The sequence below is a fragment of the Mobula birostris genome, chromosome 2, assembly GCF_030028105.1.
Source record: "Mobula birostris isolate sMobBir1 chromosome 2, sMobBir1.hap1, whole genome shotgun sequence".
Lineage (NCBI taxonomy): Eukaryota > Metazoa > Chordata > Chondrichthyes > Myliobatiformes > Myliobatidae > Mobula > Mobula birostris.
In genome coordinates, this window is record NC_092371.1 from 13,393,366 (window position 1) to 13,409,464 (window position 16,099).

At 50.5% G+C, this 16,099-nt stretch overlaps 1 protein-coding gene across 1 annotated transcript in view; it reads left to right on the top strand.

Moving 5' to 3' along the window:
• The first annotated feature begins 997 nt into the window (after positions 1-997).
• Positions 998-16,099, top strand: part of myo1eb (myosin IEb) — a 133,087-nt gene continuing 117,985 nt past the window's right edge. Inside the window, 1 exon segment of the mRNA XM_072283518.1 lies at positions 998-1,390. Coding sequence (XP_072139619.1) covers positions 1,388-1,390 — 3 coding nt within the window. The 5' untranslated portion in view covers positions 998-1,387.

A 16,099-nucleotide genomic window follows, 5' to 3' on the forward strand; every position in this document is an offset into this window, starting at 1 on the left:
TTCCCTCCCTCCCCCTCTCCTCCCCTCCCCTCCCCCCTCCTCCTCCCCCTCTCCCCTTCCTCCCCTTCCCCTCCTCCCCTCCCTCCCTCTCCCTCCCCTTCCCTCCCCTCCCCTCCCCTTCCCCCTCCCCCCTCCCCTCCCCCTTCCTCCTCCCCTCCCCTCCCTCCTCCTCCCCCTCCCCCTCCCCCTCCCTCCTCCCCCCTCCTCCCCTCCCCCTCCTCCCCTCCCCTCCCCCTCCCCCCTCCTCCCTCCCCCTCCCCTCCCCTCCCCCCTCCTCCCTCCTCCCCCCCTCCCTCCCCTCCTCCCTCCTCCCCCTCCCCTCCCCTCCTCCCCCTCCCCCTCCTCCCTCCTCCCCCCCTCCCTCCTCCCTCCTCCCCCCTCCTCCCTCCTCCCCCCTCCCCCTCCTCCCTCCTCCCCCCTCCCCCTCCTCCCTCCTCCCCCCTCCCCCTCCCCTCCTCCCCTCCCTCCCCCTCTCCCCCCTCCCCCTCCTCCCCCCTCCCCTCCCTCCCCCCTCCCTCCCCTCCTCCCTCCTCCCCCTCCCTCCTCCCCTCCTCCCTCCCCCCTCCCCCTCCCCCCTCCTCCCTCCTCCCCCTCCTCCCTCCTCCCCCCTCCCCTCCTCCCTCCTCCCCCCTCCCCTCCTCCCTCCTCTCCCTCCTCCCCCCTCCCCCTCCTCCCTCCTCCCCCCTCCTCCCTCCTCCCCCTCCTCCCTCCTCCCCCTCCTCCCTCCTCCCCCTCCTCCCTCCTCCCCCCACTCCCCCTCCTCCCTCCCCCCCACTCCCCCTCCTCCCTCCTCCCCCCTCCCCCCCTCCCCCCCCTCCCCCCTACTCCCCCTCCTCCCACTCCCCTCCTCCTCCCTCCTCCCCCCTCCCTCCACTGTTCCCCCCCTCCACTGTTCCCCCCCTCCCTCCACTGTTCCCCCCCTCCCTCCACTGTTCCCCCCCTCCCTCCACTGTTCCCCACTCCCCCCCTCCGTACCCACTCTGGCTGATACGGCAGTAATGGGTCCGAACTGCGGGGAGGATTCGGGCGCCCGGAGCGGAGTGGAGCCGCTGTCCCCGCAGATGGTGCGGCTGCTCCCGCCCCGTCGGACACACCTCGACATACCCAGAATTCTTGACTGAGTTCGCCGTGCGCCTACCTGCCCGTACCTGAGTCCGCCGCAACCAGTTCCTGAGGCATCGCAGCCGAGAGCGCGGCAGGGCGAGGATCCCGCCCCGCTCCAACTGCGAAGGGTTTCTCCGCTTCTGACCGGCGATCGAACAGGTGATCCATGGCCCGAGGCGGGGAGAAGACACCGGCGGTGCTTTAGGACCTTTCTCTTGCCAAAGGGCCATTGGGCGAAACCCACGAAGGTGAAGGTCGACTCAGTTTCCCGAATTGCTACAAGATGGTAAGTTGCGAACCGATTCTAAACTTCCGATCTTTGCTGCAGGGTTTTGGGAGCGGCCGAGAGAGAAATCTTTTAAACAAAAGTTTCTTTACAACTTCGGTCGGAAAGTTATTGTTTTGGGAGACGACTTCTCTGGCGAAGTGTATGTGCGTGTGTTTTATTTTTTTAAAAAAAGTGTGACTGTTAGTTCATGGTTAATTCTTCCGCGCAGGCGAGGTTACTGAGTTAGCCGGGAGTTCACTACTTTTTTCGTTGCTTCTGCTTGTGCCTCCAGGGAAGAGGGTTTAGTTGATCGATTGTGTCACCGGCTTTGCAGATTGCCTGTGTGTGTGAGAACGAAAGAGAGAATGAAAGCTGGAATTGTCTTTATTATTGTCACTTATGCCAAAGTACGGTGAAAAAGTTCACTGTTCGTACAGATCCGATGCACTGAGGCAGAACCAGGTAAACCAGTAACAATGCAGAATCATGCTGAGAAAAAATAAGTGCAGGTAAACACTAAAAGATCATAGCGAGGAGAATTGTGAGGCCAAGAGGCCATAAGACATTGGAGAAGAATGAGGCCATTCAGCCCATCGAGTCTGCTCTGCCATTCCATCATGGCTGATCCCCAATCCCACTCAAACCCATACATCTCCCTTCTCACCATAACCTTTAGTGCCCTGACCAATCAGGAAACGATTAACTTCTGCCCTAAGTATACCCATGGAGTTGGCCCCCGCCACATTACCAGAGCATTCCACAGATTTACCACTTTCTGGCTCAAAATATTTCCCCCTTAACTCTGTTCTAAAAGGTCACTAGTTCTGGATACCTCTGCCACAGGAAACATTCTCTCCACATCCATCCTATCTACTTCTTGCAATATTCGATAGGTTTCAATTAGATCCCCTGCCCCCACACTCTTCTAAATTCCAGTGAGTACAGGCCCAAAGCTGCCAAACGCTCCTCACCTTAACCCCTTCATTCCTGGAATCATCCTTGTGCTCTTCTGGACTCTCTCCCATGACAACACATCTTTTCTGAAATATGGGGCCCAAAACTGTTGACAGTGCTCGTAGTGCAGCCTGACTAGTGTCTAATCCAGTCCCAGCATTATCTCCTTTTATATCCTATTACACTTGAAATAAATGCAAGCATTGCATTTGCCGCCTTTACCTCAGGCTCAACCTGTAAATTAACCCTCCGGGAGTCTAACACGAGGACTCCTAAGTCCCTCTGCCCCTCTGAAGTTCGAACCTTCTCCCCATTTAGATAATAGTCTGCACTATTGTTCCTTTCACCAAAATGCGTTATCATACATTTCCCAACACTGTATCCCATCTGCCACTTTTCTGCCCATACTTCCAATCTGTCTAAGTCCTCCTGCAATCGCATTGCTTCCTCAGCACTACCTACCCCTCCACCTATCTTCGTATCATCCACAAACTTTGCCACAAAGCCATCACTTCCATTATCCAAATCATTGACAAACAATATGCAAAGTAGTGCTCCCGATACTGACCCTGAGGAACAGCACTAGTCACTGGCAGCCAACCAGAAAAGGCCCCCTTTGTTCCCACTCGCTGCCTCCTGCCTGTCAGCCATTCCTCAATCCATAGCAGTACGTTTCCTGTAACGCCCCAGGTGGATAGGTGGAGGGGAAGATTGCAATGAGGAGGCAGAAGGACTTGGACAGATTGGGAGAATGGGCAAAGGAGTGGCAGATGGAATATAGTGCAAGGAAGTGTGTGCCTTCATGCTCCTGTACCCAACTCCCCAACGGTGGTAATGAGACGAGGGCACGTCCCGGGTGGTGACAGCCCTTGGGTGATGAATGTCGACTTTGTGAGGCAATGGCCCTGGAAGATGCCCTTGGTAGCATACAGGGTTGTGCCCAAGATGGGCTGGACAAGTCTGTAACAGACTCCACAAGTGGCTGGGACGTAGGAGGAAACCGGAGCAGATGGGGAAACCAATATGGTCAGAGTCAGAATCAGGTTTATTTTCACTGACATAATAATAGGCATCCATTAGTCTCATGAGACCATGGATTTGCACCTTGGAAGGTCTCCAGGGCGCAGGCCTGGGCAAGGTTGTATGGAAGACCAGCAGTTGCCCATGCTGCAAGTCTCCCCTCTCCACGCCACCGATGTTGTCCAAGGGAAGGACATTAGGACCCATACAGCTCGGCACCGGTGTCGTCGCAGAGCAATGTGTGATTAAGTGCCTTGCTCAAGGACACAACACACTGCCTCAGCCAAGGCTTGAACTAGCGACCTTCAAATCACTAGACGAACACCTTAACCACTTGGCCACGCACCAACACTTCACTGACATATGCACGACGTTTCTCGTGCATGTGTAAAATAAATGACTAAATAGTGCAACGGAGGTAGAGTTAATGGGCCATTTGGAAATCTGATGGCGGAGGGAAAGCAGCTGTCCCTAAAAGTTAGAGTGAGTGTCTTCAGGCGTCTGTACCTCCTCCCTGATGGTAGTGAGACGAGGGCACGAACCAGTTAGTGAGGGTCCTCAGTGATGGATGCTGCCTTCTTGAGATTTAAGATTTAAGATTGTTTAATCAGTACACAGGGAGAACAAAATAGTTGTTACTCCAGATCCGATGCAGCACAAAACAATTCACTATCAGATAAAGAACATAATAAATATAAACACATTATTATAATTTGTATACATTGATTGTACATAACGTGACATTAGGCACAGGAGTGCCTGTACACAAGGTGACTGACAGGAAATGATCAAGTAGTGGTGGTGGGGGGTGTGGAGGGGTGGGTTAGTGGGTGGAGGTGTTGCTCAGTCCTACAGCTTGGGGGAAGTAAATATTTTTGAGTCTGCTGGTCCTGGTGTGAATGCTACGTAGCCGCCATCCCTGGTGGGAGTGGGACGAACAGTCCATGAACAGGGCGGGTGGGTTACTGACCTTTTCCTAGCACCTTTCTGTGGAGTGTGTCTGTCCATGATGGTGGGGCTGCTGGTGCCAGTGATGCACTGGGCAGTTCTGGCTACCTGTTGTTGAGCCTCAGAACTGTAGAGCAAAAGGAATCACCTTTTGAAGATGTCCTTGATGGTGGAGAGGCTACCAGTAAAGTAGCCAGCATATCAAAGTCCCCATCTACCTAGGATATTCTCTTATCTCTTCCTTCCCGTTGGGTATAAAATACAAAGGCCTGAAAGCACATACCACCAGGCTCAAGGACAATTCCCATCCCACAGTTCTCAGATTCTTGAATGAACCTCTCACGTGATAAAATGGACTCTTGGCCTCACAGTCCACCTCGTTATGAATTTTCAGTTCATTGTTTACCCGCACTGTACTTTCTCAGTGGCCTTTATTCGGCATTGTTATTGTTTTACCTTGTTCTAGCTCACTGCGCTGCGTATTCAGATCTGTATGAACAGTATGCAAGACGAATTGGAACAGTACGTGAGATAGGTACTTGACCTTACAATCGACCTCATTGCAACCCTTGCACCTTATTTTCTGCCCGCACTGCACTTTCTCTGTAAGTGTAACATTCTGTCACTGCTCTTCCCCTTGCACTGCCTCAGTGGACTGTTGTAATGAAGTGATCTGCATGGGTGGCATGCAAAGCAAAGATTGTCACTGTTCCACAGTATATGTGATAATAATTAACCAGTTGACCAAAGGAAGTCCGCACTCAGTGACCACTTTATGAGGTACAGCTGCACACCTGCTCATTAATGCTAACATCTAATCAGCCAATCATGTGGCAGCAACTCAATGCATAACAACATGCCCACATGCTCGAGAGGTTCAGTTGTTCAGACCAAACATCAGAATGGGGAAGTCATGTGACTGAAGTGACTTTAACAGTCGGATAATTGTTGGTGCCAGATGGGTTGGTTGGAGTATCTTGAAAACTGCTCATCTCATAGAGTCATAGAATATTACAGCACTAAAACAGACCCTTTGGCCCATCTAGTCCATGCAAAACCATTAATCTGCTTAGTCCCATCGACCTGCACCTGGACTGTGGCCCTCTGACCCTCTCTCATCCATGTACTTATCCAAATTTCTCTTAAATGTTCACTTTGAACCCACATCCATTACTTGTGATGTAGCTCATTCCACACCCTCACCATACCAAACTCATTGCCCCTCTTGTTCCCTTTTACCATGTCACCTTTCACCCTTTACCCTTTCACCTTTCACCCTTTACCCATCCTCAGTGTATCACCCAACCTCAGCGGGAAAAAAGAAATTGGTTGCATTTACCCCATCCATACCCCTCAAATTTTTGTATACTGCTATCAAATCTTTCCTTATAACTCAGGTTCTCGAGCTCCAGCAGCACCCTGGTAAATTTTCTCTGCACTTTTTCAATCTTATCCTGTAGGTAGGTGACCAAAACTGCACGCAATACTCCAAATAAGGACTCACCAGCATCTTAACATAACATCCCAATTCCTGCTCTCAAAGAATTGATTTATAAAGGCCAGCATACCACAGCTTTTTTTACAACCTTATCTACCTGTGACACCACTCTCAAGGAATTATGAATCTGCGTTCCCAGATCCCTTTGCTTTACCCCACTCCTCAGTGCCCTGCTGGTCACTGTGTAAGTCCTACCCTGGCTGGCCTTCCCAAAGTGCAACACCTCACATTGTCTGCATTAAATTTCATCCGCCATTTTTCAGCCCATTTTTCCCGCTGGTCCAGATCCCACAGCAAGCTTTGATGGTCTTCCTCGCTCTCCACTACTCCCCCAATCCTGGTTTCATCTGCAAATTTGCTGATCCAGTTTACCACATATTCATCCGGATCATTGATATAGATGATAAGCAACAACTGACCCAGCACCAATCCTTCTGGCACTCCACTAGTCACAGGCCTCAGTCAAAAGGAAGCAATCCTCTACTACCACTTCTCCTGCAAAGCCAATGTCTAATCCAATGTCTAAACCTCTTCCTGAATGCCGAGCGACTGAACCTTTTTGACCAATCTCCCATGTGGGACCTTATCAAAACTCTTCATAAAGTCCATGTAGTCAACATCCTCTGCCTTGCCTTCATCAACTTTCCTGCTGACTTCCTTGAAAGCCTTTAGAAGATTGTTCAGGCATGACCCACCATGCACAAAGCCATGATGACTGTCCCTAATTGATCCCTATTCCAGATACTCATATATCCGATCCTTTAAAATACTTTCCAATAACTTTCCCACTACTGATGTCAGGCTCACAGTTTGTAGTTTCCTGGCTTATTCTCAGAGCCTTTCTTAAGTAAATGGAGCAACATTAGCTATTCTCCAATCCTCTGACACCTCACCCGTAGCTAAAGATGTTTTAAGTATCTCTGCTAACACCCCTGCAGTTTCTGAATTAGCCTCCCACCAGGTCCAAGTGAACATCTTGTCAGGTTCTGGGGTTTTATCCACTCCATTTGCAAACACCTCCTCCTCTGTAATCTGTACAGGGTCCATGATCTCTCTACTGTTTTGCTTCACTCTGTGTCCTGCTCCCAGGTAAGTACAGATATAAAAAATCCATTAGCTTTCTCCCCTGTCTCTTTTGGCTAAGATTACCATTCTGATCTTCCAGAGGTCCAACTTTGTCCCATGCTATCTTTTTTTTTATCTTAATATATCTGTAGAAGCCCACAGGACTCTCCTTCGCTTTGTCAGCCTTCTTTTAGCCCTCTTAATTTCCTCCTTAAGTGCGCTCTTGCATTTCTAATATTCCTCAAGTACTTCATTCATACCTGCTATGTACCTCCTTCCTTTTCTTAACCAGAGCCCCAATGTCTCTCAGTTCCACCTGCTAATCCATGCACTAGGCTCATCCGCCTTTCCTACAATACACCTTGGATTGAAATGTACGCAGTTTAAAGCATTTGTCCCACCACTCTTGACCTTTTGATTCCTGACTTTGTACGTATGCTGAACACCTTTCTTTACAACTACTCCAGTGTCTGTCACTCTGGTTCAATCTAGTTTAAACCCCGATGTGCAACACTAGCAAACTTTCCTGCTAGGACATTAGTCTTCTTCCAGTTCAGGTGCAAACTGTCTCTGTTGTACGGGTCCCACCTTCCCCAGAAGAGAGCCAAATGATCCAGAAATGTGAAGCCCTCCATCCTGCACCATCTCCTTCGCCACGTATTAAACTGTATGATCTTTCTCTTTCTGGCCTCACTGGCATGTGGCCCAGGTAGCAATTCTGAGATCACTATCCTGGATGTCCTGTCCTTTATCTTAGCCCGTAGCTCCCTGAACTCACTTTGCAGGACCTCGTCACCCATCCTGGGTCACAGGTCCACAGTGGGTTTCCTCTGCTGGGTCATTTCCCCAACAGTATTCAAAGTCAGCGGTCCCCAACCACCGGGCCGCGGACCGGTACTGGGCCACAGAGCATGTGCTACTGGGCCGCGTGGAAACGATATGAGTCAGCTGCACCTTTCCTTATTCCCTGTCATGCACCGTTGAACTTGACCATAGGGTTGCCAACTGTCCCGTATTTGTCAGGACATCCCGTATATTGGGCTAAATTGGTTTGTCCCGTATTTTCCCCGCTGAGGTAGAGCGTTCCTATGAAACCTTTCGTGCTGAAATGGCGTGAAGCGAAGAAGCAATTACCATTAATTTATATGGGAAAAATTTTTGAGCGTTCCCAGACCCAGAAAATAACCTAACAAATCATACCAAATAACACATAAAATGGAAAATAAATAACACTAATGTACAGTAAAAGCAGGAATGATATGATAAATACACAGCCTATATAAAGTAGAAATAATGTATGTACAGTATAGTTGGGAAGATGAAGGCAAAACGGATTTGTGGGGGAAAGAAAAATCGGCACGTACGCGCATGCGCACACAGGTGCCCGCGCAAGGCTTCACGGTCATGGTAGTCTTTCCTGGGGTGAAGTGTCCTGGGATTTGACTGCTACTTTTGTCCCTTATTTGGGAGTGAGAAAGTTGGCAACCCTAACTGTAAAATACATGTTGAGGTGAGTTTAACCCTACTTGAACCCCCCCCCGGTCAGCCGGTCTGCAGAGCGAGAAAGGTTGGGGACCCCCTTTCAAAGTGATATACCTGTTGTTGAACGGGACGGCCATGGGGTACTCTGCACTGGCTGCCTATTTCCCTTCCTGCCCCTGATGGTTACCTGTGTCCTGCACCTTGGGTATAACTATCTCCCTGCATGTCCTGTCCATCAATCCCTCAGACTCCCAAACGATCTGGAGTTCATCCATTTCCAGCTCTAACTCCTGTTACTGTCTGTTAGAAGCTGTAGGTGGATACATTTCTTGCAGGTGTAATTATGAGGGACACTGGGAGTCTCCCTGCTTTCCCACATCCCACTATCCTGCCTGGCAACCCCACTGCTCTAAATGTGTAATAAGGAAGAATAAAGGAAAAAAAAGAAATCTACCCACGGTCTACGCCTCACCTCGATGAGCCAAAGCCTCAACTTCCCTCTCCAGCACTGACCCACTCACACAATGGCCACTCCGCTTAAACCTAACATACAGTCAGTGGCATCTGTATTAGGTACTGGTTAAAGTGGCCACTAAGTGAATAAGTAACTTATGAATTGAGCCGAAGTTGCTCCTGAAGACCACATTTGCCAGGTGAGAGAGGAGCGAGGTAGAGGAGGGGTGGAAAGTGTTAAATGGAGACACGAGAGGCTGCAGACGCAGGAACGTGGTAAGAGAAGACGGTGATCAGTGGATAAGGGAGGGATGATAGGGGGAAGGAACCTCTTGAGGGAGGACCAGGAGTGAAAGCCAGACAGAATTAGGTGAGTGAGGGCAATAAAAATGAAGGGTGAGGTGCAGATTGAGTGACAGATATTCCCTACCGCCCCCCCCCCCGAGACTCCTTGTCCATGACTGCCACAAGGCCGATGAACAACAGCTGAGGAACAGAGTTTTCGAAACTTTGTCCTGCATGCCATCTATCCGGATCATTTCACTACGACAGTGCATTCAGGCACTACAAGGGGAAGCAGGGGACCTGGGCAGGCTGGGACACCTTCCCTGCCGTACATTTGACTGAGGGGTGATCTAATAGAGTGTGAGGGGCAGCAATAGGGTAAGCGTGTACAGTCTTCCCCAGCGTTGGGAACGAAGAACCAGAGGGCAAAGGTTTAACGTGAGAGGGCAGGAAATTTAATAGGAACCTGAGGAGGAACTTTTTCACTCAGAGGCTGGTTGGTACGTTGGACTGAGAAGTGGTTGAGCAGGTACAAGAATAACATAAGATTCACTGGGATAGGAAAGGCTTATTGGGATACGGGCAAATGCACTGGCTGACATGGAAATCAATCTCCCTCTCACACTCCCTCCCTCCCCCCTCTCTCCCCCCCTTTTCCCCCTCCACTCTCCCACCCCTCGCTCGCTCCCCCTTTCTCAACCCACACCTTTTCTCCCTCTCTCTCCCCTTTCTCTCCCTCACTCTCCCCTTTCTCTCCCTCACTCTCCCCTTTCTCTCCCTCACTTTCCCTCTCTCACTTTCCCTCTCTCACTTCCACTCCCTCCCTTCCCTCCTCCCTCCCCCCTCTCTCCCCCCTCTCTCCCCCGCTCTCCCCCTCTCTCCCCTCCATCCCTCCCCCTCTCTCTCTCCACTTTCCCCTCTCTCCCCTTCCCCCCTCTCTCCCTCCCCCCTCTCCCTCCCCCCCTCTCCCTCCCCCCCTCTCCCTCCCCCCCTCTCCCTCCCCCCCCTCTCTCCCTCCCCCCCTCTCCCTCCCCCCCTCTCTCCCTCCCCCTCTCTCTCCCTCCCCCTCTCTCTCCCTCCCCCCTCTCTCTCCCTCCCCCTCTCTCTCCCCCCTCTCTCTCTCTCCCCCCTCTCTCTCTCTCCCCCCTCTCTCTCTCTCCCCCCTCTCTCTCCCTCCCCCCTCTCTCTCCCTCCCCCCTCTCTCTCCCTCCCCCCTCTCTCTCCCTCCCCCCTCTCTCTCCCTCCCCCCTCTCCCTCCCCCCTCTCTCTCCCCCCTCTCTCTCCCTCCCTCTCTCTCCCTCCCTCTCTCTCCCTCCCTCTCTCTCCCTCCCCCCTCTCCCTCCCCCCTCTCTCTCCCCCTCTCTCTCCCCCCTCTCTCCCCCCTCTCTCTCCCCTCTCTCCCTCCCCCCTCTCTCTCCCCCCCTCTCTCCCCCCTCTCTCTCCCCTCTCTCCCTCCCCCCTCTCTCTCCCTCCCCCCTCTCTCTCCCTCCCCTCTCTCCCTCTCTCTCCCTCTCTCTCCCTCTCTCTCCCTCTCTCTCCCTCTCTCTCCCTCCCCCTCACTCCCCCCCCACTCTCTCACAGTTGTCTGTCCCATTACGTGCCTTCACCACCTCCTGTTTACCTTGCGGGGTTGCGCGTGCCCCGACCTGCACATTGGGAGACTCCCACACACACAAGAACGTACCTGCCCTTCCTCACAGCCACCGTGTACCTGCCCACAAATGGGAGAACTGCAAGCACGTCCTCCGTGGCGGCTGTCCAACTGCTCAGGCCTGGTGGTTACGACACGCCGAGTGGCGGGTATTCCGCTGTGGGGGCTGTGGGCTCAGACAGAGCCTGAAACTTCGTGCGCGCAGACAGTCCGCCAACAGGCAAGAGCAGGTGAACACCAGGTTCTGTGGATGCTGGAAGTCCTGAGCAACACAGACAAAATGCTGGGGAAGGAACCCCCACCCCTCGGTCTTCTAAACTCCAGTCAGAACAGGCCTGGCCACAAACGATGAAAGGTCTCGGCCCAAAGCGTCAGCTGCCTTTCCTCCTCCACAGATGCCTGACCCGCCGAGTTCCTCCGGCGTTTTGTGTCTGTTGCTCAAGATTTCAAATCTCTCAAGTTCAAGTGTATTGTCGATCAACCGATACACGTACTCCAGCAAACGAAACAGCCTTCCTCTGGACCAAGGTGCACATAACACATAAAGTAATGCTACCACAAATAATAAGGTGCGTTTACGACGCAAGTCACAAAGTAAACAGTGAACAGATAACACTACTGGCACTTCATACCTGATGGGAGCTGGGTGGTGACGGGGAGTTCAGTGTCTCATGGCCTGGGGGAAGGACCTGTTTCCCATCCTAACTGTTCCTGTTCTGGTTCTACAGTACCTCCTGCCTGATGGTAGGAGGTCAAAGAGATTGCTGGATAGATGGGAGGGATCATTACGGATGCAGCACTCCTGATAGATATCTGGGATGGGTGGGAGAGACACCCGATGATCCTCTCAGCAGACCTTGCAGTCACTTGTAGAACCTCTTGTGTCTGTTACTCATCGGTCATCAGTGGGAAGCAGGCCAGCTCAATCACTGACTGTGGCCATTCGACATTCTGGGACCTGATAGCTCATTATTGCTGTTCCTCCACTTTCCCTCCCTTCAACCCCTCCCTTGATTCTGTACCAGCGATAGAAGCTTCAGACCATCAGACAGGACATTTGGCCCATCGAGTCAGGCTATCCTCGCCTCCATCTTCCCCACATCACAATCGTAGGCCGTTCAGCCTAGGCTGTCTGCATCACCAGTGCACTCACATTCACGTCACGGTCAGACCATCCGCCATAGCGGCAAGGCCATTGAGACTGTTCCACCCCTGTATCATGTCTGATTTATTGTCCCTCTTAACCCCATTCTCCTGCCTTCCCCATCACCACTGACGCCCTGGCTAATCAAGAACCTATCACAGACATCCCACCCTGCAAAAACTCATTTCAGGGAGGTAACACCATCAATTTGCGGGAGACTTCTGGGAGAGGTGGGATGTCTGGAATAGAGTAGCTCCTTAGCAGCTAGCCAGCTAGTTTAAATAACGTTAGCTATGCTAATGAACGAATGACACCTGTTAAACTCACCTCAACACGTCTTTTACAGTCTTAACCCACCATGGGCAATCGAAAAGTCACTGTTGCAAACAGTGCAGCGAGCAACACTGTCGTTATTTTGACCCCTATTAGGCAGGGGTACACTTTAGTGTAGTCTGGGGTGACGTATGTTTTATATATTTTTTTGGAACACTCTGCCATGGCGTGCTCTCACTCTTGTGCTCTCTCTCTCTCCTGGTCGCTCGTGCGCTCTCAAGCACTCTCACTTGCGCGCTCTCTCACCCGCTTTCTCTTTCTCTCGCTCGCTCTCTCTCGCTCACTCTCGCTTGCTTTCACTCTCTCTCGCTCTCTCTCTCTCGCTCGCTTGCTTGCTTGCTCTCGATCCCTCTCGTGGTCACTCTCACACTCACTCTTGCTTTCTATCGCTCGCTCTCAAAAAAATTGGTTTCCATGATATTGTATATAATTTGCGGGCATCAGGGAGCCACTATTAATATGCAGGAGACTCCCGGAACCTCCGGGAGAGGTGGGATGTCTACTATCAGACTCTGCTTTGTATGTACCCAATAACCTGGCCTCCACAGCCGTCTGTGGCAATGAATTCCACAGGTTCACCTCCCACTGGCTAAATAAATCCCTCCTCATCTCTGTTCTAAAGGGACGTACCTCCATTCTGAAGCTGTGTCCTCTGGTTCTAGACGCAAGCACTACAGGAAATATTCTCTCCACATCCTCTCTATCTGAGCCTCGTTTTTTTTTTACTTCAGTGAGTACTGGCCTAGATCAATCAGGAGCTCCTGATAAGTTAACCAATGCCTCACAACGTCTGTTACGCACAGGATCTGAAAAAGCTGCAGAAAGTTGTAAACTCAGCTGGCTCCGTCATAGCCTCCCCAGCAGCGAGGACAGCTTGAAAAGGCAGTGACTCAGGAAAGAGGCATCCATCATTAAGGACCCTCACCATCCAGGACATGTCCTCACCTCATTCCTACCATCACGGAGGAGGGACAGGAGCCTGCAGACACACACTCAACATCTTAGGAGATGCTTCTTCCTCCCTGCCACCAGGTTTCTGAACGGTCCATCAACTCATGAACTCCACCTCACAATTTAGCTCTCCATAGAAACCATAGAAACTTCAGCACAGAAAGAGGCCTTTTGGCCCTTCTTGGCTGTGCCGAACCATTTTCTGCCTAGTCCCACTGACCTGCACACGGACCATATCCCTCCATACACCTCCCATCCATGTATCTGTCCAATTTATTCTTAAATGTTAAAAAAGAACTCGCATTTACCACCTCGTCTGGCAGCTCATTCCATACTCCCACCACTCTCTGTGTGAAGAACCCCCCCTAAGTTCCCTTTAAACTTTTCCCCCCCTCACCCTTAACCCATGTCCTCTGGTTTTTTTCTCCCCTTGCCTCAGTGGAAAAAGCCTGCTTGCATTCACTCTATCTATACCCATCATAATTTTATATACCTCTATCAAATCTCCCCTCATTCTTCTACGCTCCAGGGAATAAAGTCCTAACCTATTCAACCTTTCTCTGTAACTGAATTTCTCAAGTCCCAGCAACATCCTTGTAAACCTTCTCTGCACTCTTTCAACCTTATTTATATCCTTCCTGTAATTTGGTGACCAAAACTGAACACAATACTCCAAATTTGGCCTCACCAATGCCTTATACAACCTCATCATAACATTCCAGCTCTTATACTCAATACTTTGATTAATAAAGGCCAATGTACCAAAAGCTCTCTTTACGACCCTATCTACCTGTGATGCTACTTTTAGGGAATTTTGTATCTGTATTCCCAGATCCCTCTCATTTTGCATTATTTATTTTATATATTATTTTTGTGATTTATAGTAACTTTTATGTATTGCGCTATTCTGCTGTCACAAAGCAAAATTCATGACAGGCATCAGTGGTAACAAACCTGGTTTTGGCTCTGAACTCTCCTGTTCCTGGGATCATTGTTGTAAGCCCCGTCTGGACCCTCCAATACCAGCACGTCCTTTCCTAGATATGGGGCCAAAACTTTCAATCACCGGAATTTGAAGAATTCCAGGTACAGTCGGTGGCCACTTTATTAGATATACCTCATTTATACAAAAATCTCAGCACCGATCATGTGGCAGCAACTCAATGCATGAAAAGCATGCAGACGTGGTCAAGAGGTCCGTTTGTTGTCCAGACCAAACATCAGAATGGAGAGGAAATGTGATCCAAGTTTGTGGTCAAAGATGATCAGAAACCATGGGAGGTTTGAGTATTTCAGAATCTGCTGATCTCTGGGGGGGTTTTCATGCACAACAGTCTCTCGAGTTCACAGAGATCTGGTGAGAAGTAGTTATGTGGGCAAAAGTGCCTTGTTAATGAGAGAGAGGTCGGAGGAGAATGGCCAGACTGGTTCGAGCTGACAGCAAGGCAACAGTAACTGAAATAATCACGAGTTACAACAGTGGTGTGCAGAAGAGCATCTCTGAGCAAACTTCTCCACAGTGATGACTGAGTGCATATGTCACAGTATACTACAGTGAGATTCAATTTACATAGAATAGTACAGGCCCTTTGGCCCACATTGTTGTGCCGACCCTCAAACCCTGCCTCCCATATAAGCCCCCATCTTAAATTCCTCCATATACCTGTTCAGCAGTCTCTTAAACTTCACTAGTGTATCTGCCTCCACCACGGACTCAGGCAGTGCATTCCACGCACCAACCACTCTCTGAGTAAAAAAAAACTTCCTCTAATATCCCCCTTAAACTTCCCACCCCTTACCTCAAAGCCATGTCCTCTTGTATTAAGCAGTGGTGCCTTGCAGGCATTCATAGCAGAGCAAAGAAATACAACAGAATCCATGGAAAACTACAGACAAGGATAAGCTGACAATTTGCAAAAGAAGGCAAGCTGTGTAAATACAAAATTAAACAGATAGTAATAATAAATAAATGATAAGGAGACCATGATTGCAGAATCCATGGAAGTGAGTCTACAGGTCGTAGAATGAGTTCGTTGCAGTGATGAGTGAAGTTATCCACAGTGGTTCAGGAACCTGATGATTGAGGGGTAATAACTGTTCCTGAACCTGGTGTTGTGGGACCTGAGGCTCCTGTACCTCCTTCCTGACGGCAGCAGCGAGAAGGGAGAAGGGAGCGTGGCCGGGGTGGTGGGTATCCTCGATGAAGGATGCTGCTTTCTTCTGACTGTGCCCCTTGCAGATGGGCTCAGTGGTGAGCAGGGCTTGGCCTGTGAAGGACTGGGAAGTGTCCGCTACTTTTTGTAGGATTTTCCATTCTTGGGCGTGGGGGTTTCCGTACCAGGCAGTGTTGCAAGCAGTCGGGTACTCTCCAATGTGCATCGACAGAAGTTTGTAAAAGTTTCAGGTGACTTGCTGAATCTGCGCAAACTTCTAGAAAGCAGAGACACTGCTGTGACTCGTTTGAAATGGCGCTTGTGTGCTGACCCACGGGGTCCATACATGCTTCCAGTGATGGACTCTATCAGTCTCAGTCCCCCTTCATTGATTTCCCAGTGATGAGCTCTCGGTCTCACTCTCTCTTCACTAATTTCCCAGTGATGAATCCTCAGTCTCTCTTCATTGAGTTTCCAGTGATGAGCCCTATCAGTCTAAGGACGACTTCACTGATTTCCCAATGATGAACTCCATCTGTCTCACTCCCTCTTCACTGATTTCCCAGTGATGAATCCTCACTCCACTGATTTCCCAGTGATGAATCCTCACTCCCTCTTCACTGATTTGCCAGTGATGAATCCTCAGTCTCTCTTCATTGAGTTTTCAGTGATGAACCCTATCAGTCTAAGGACGACTTCACTGATTTCCTGGTGATGATTCCTCAGTCTCATTCCCTCTTCACTGATTTCCCAGTGATGAATCCTCAGTCTCACTCTCTCTTCACTGATT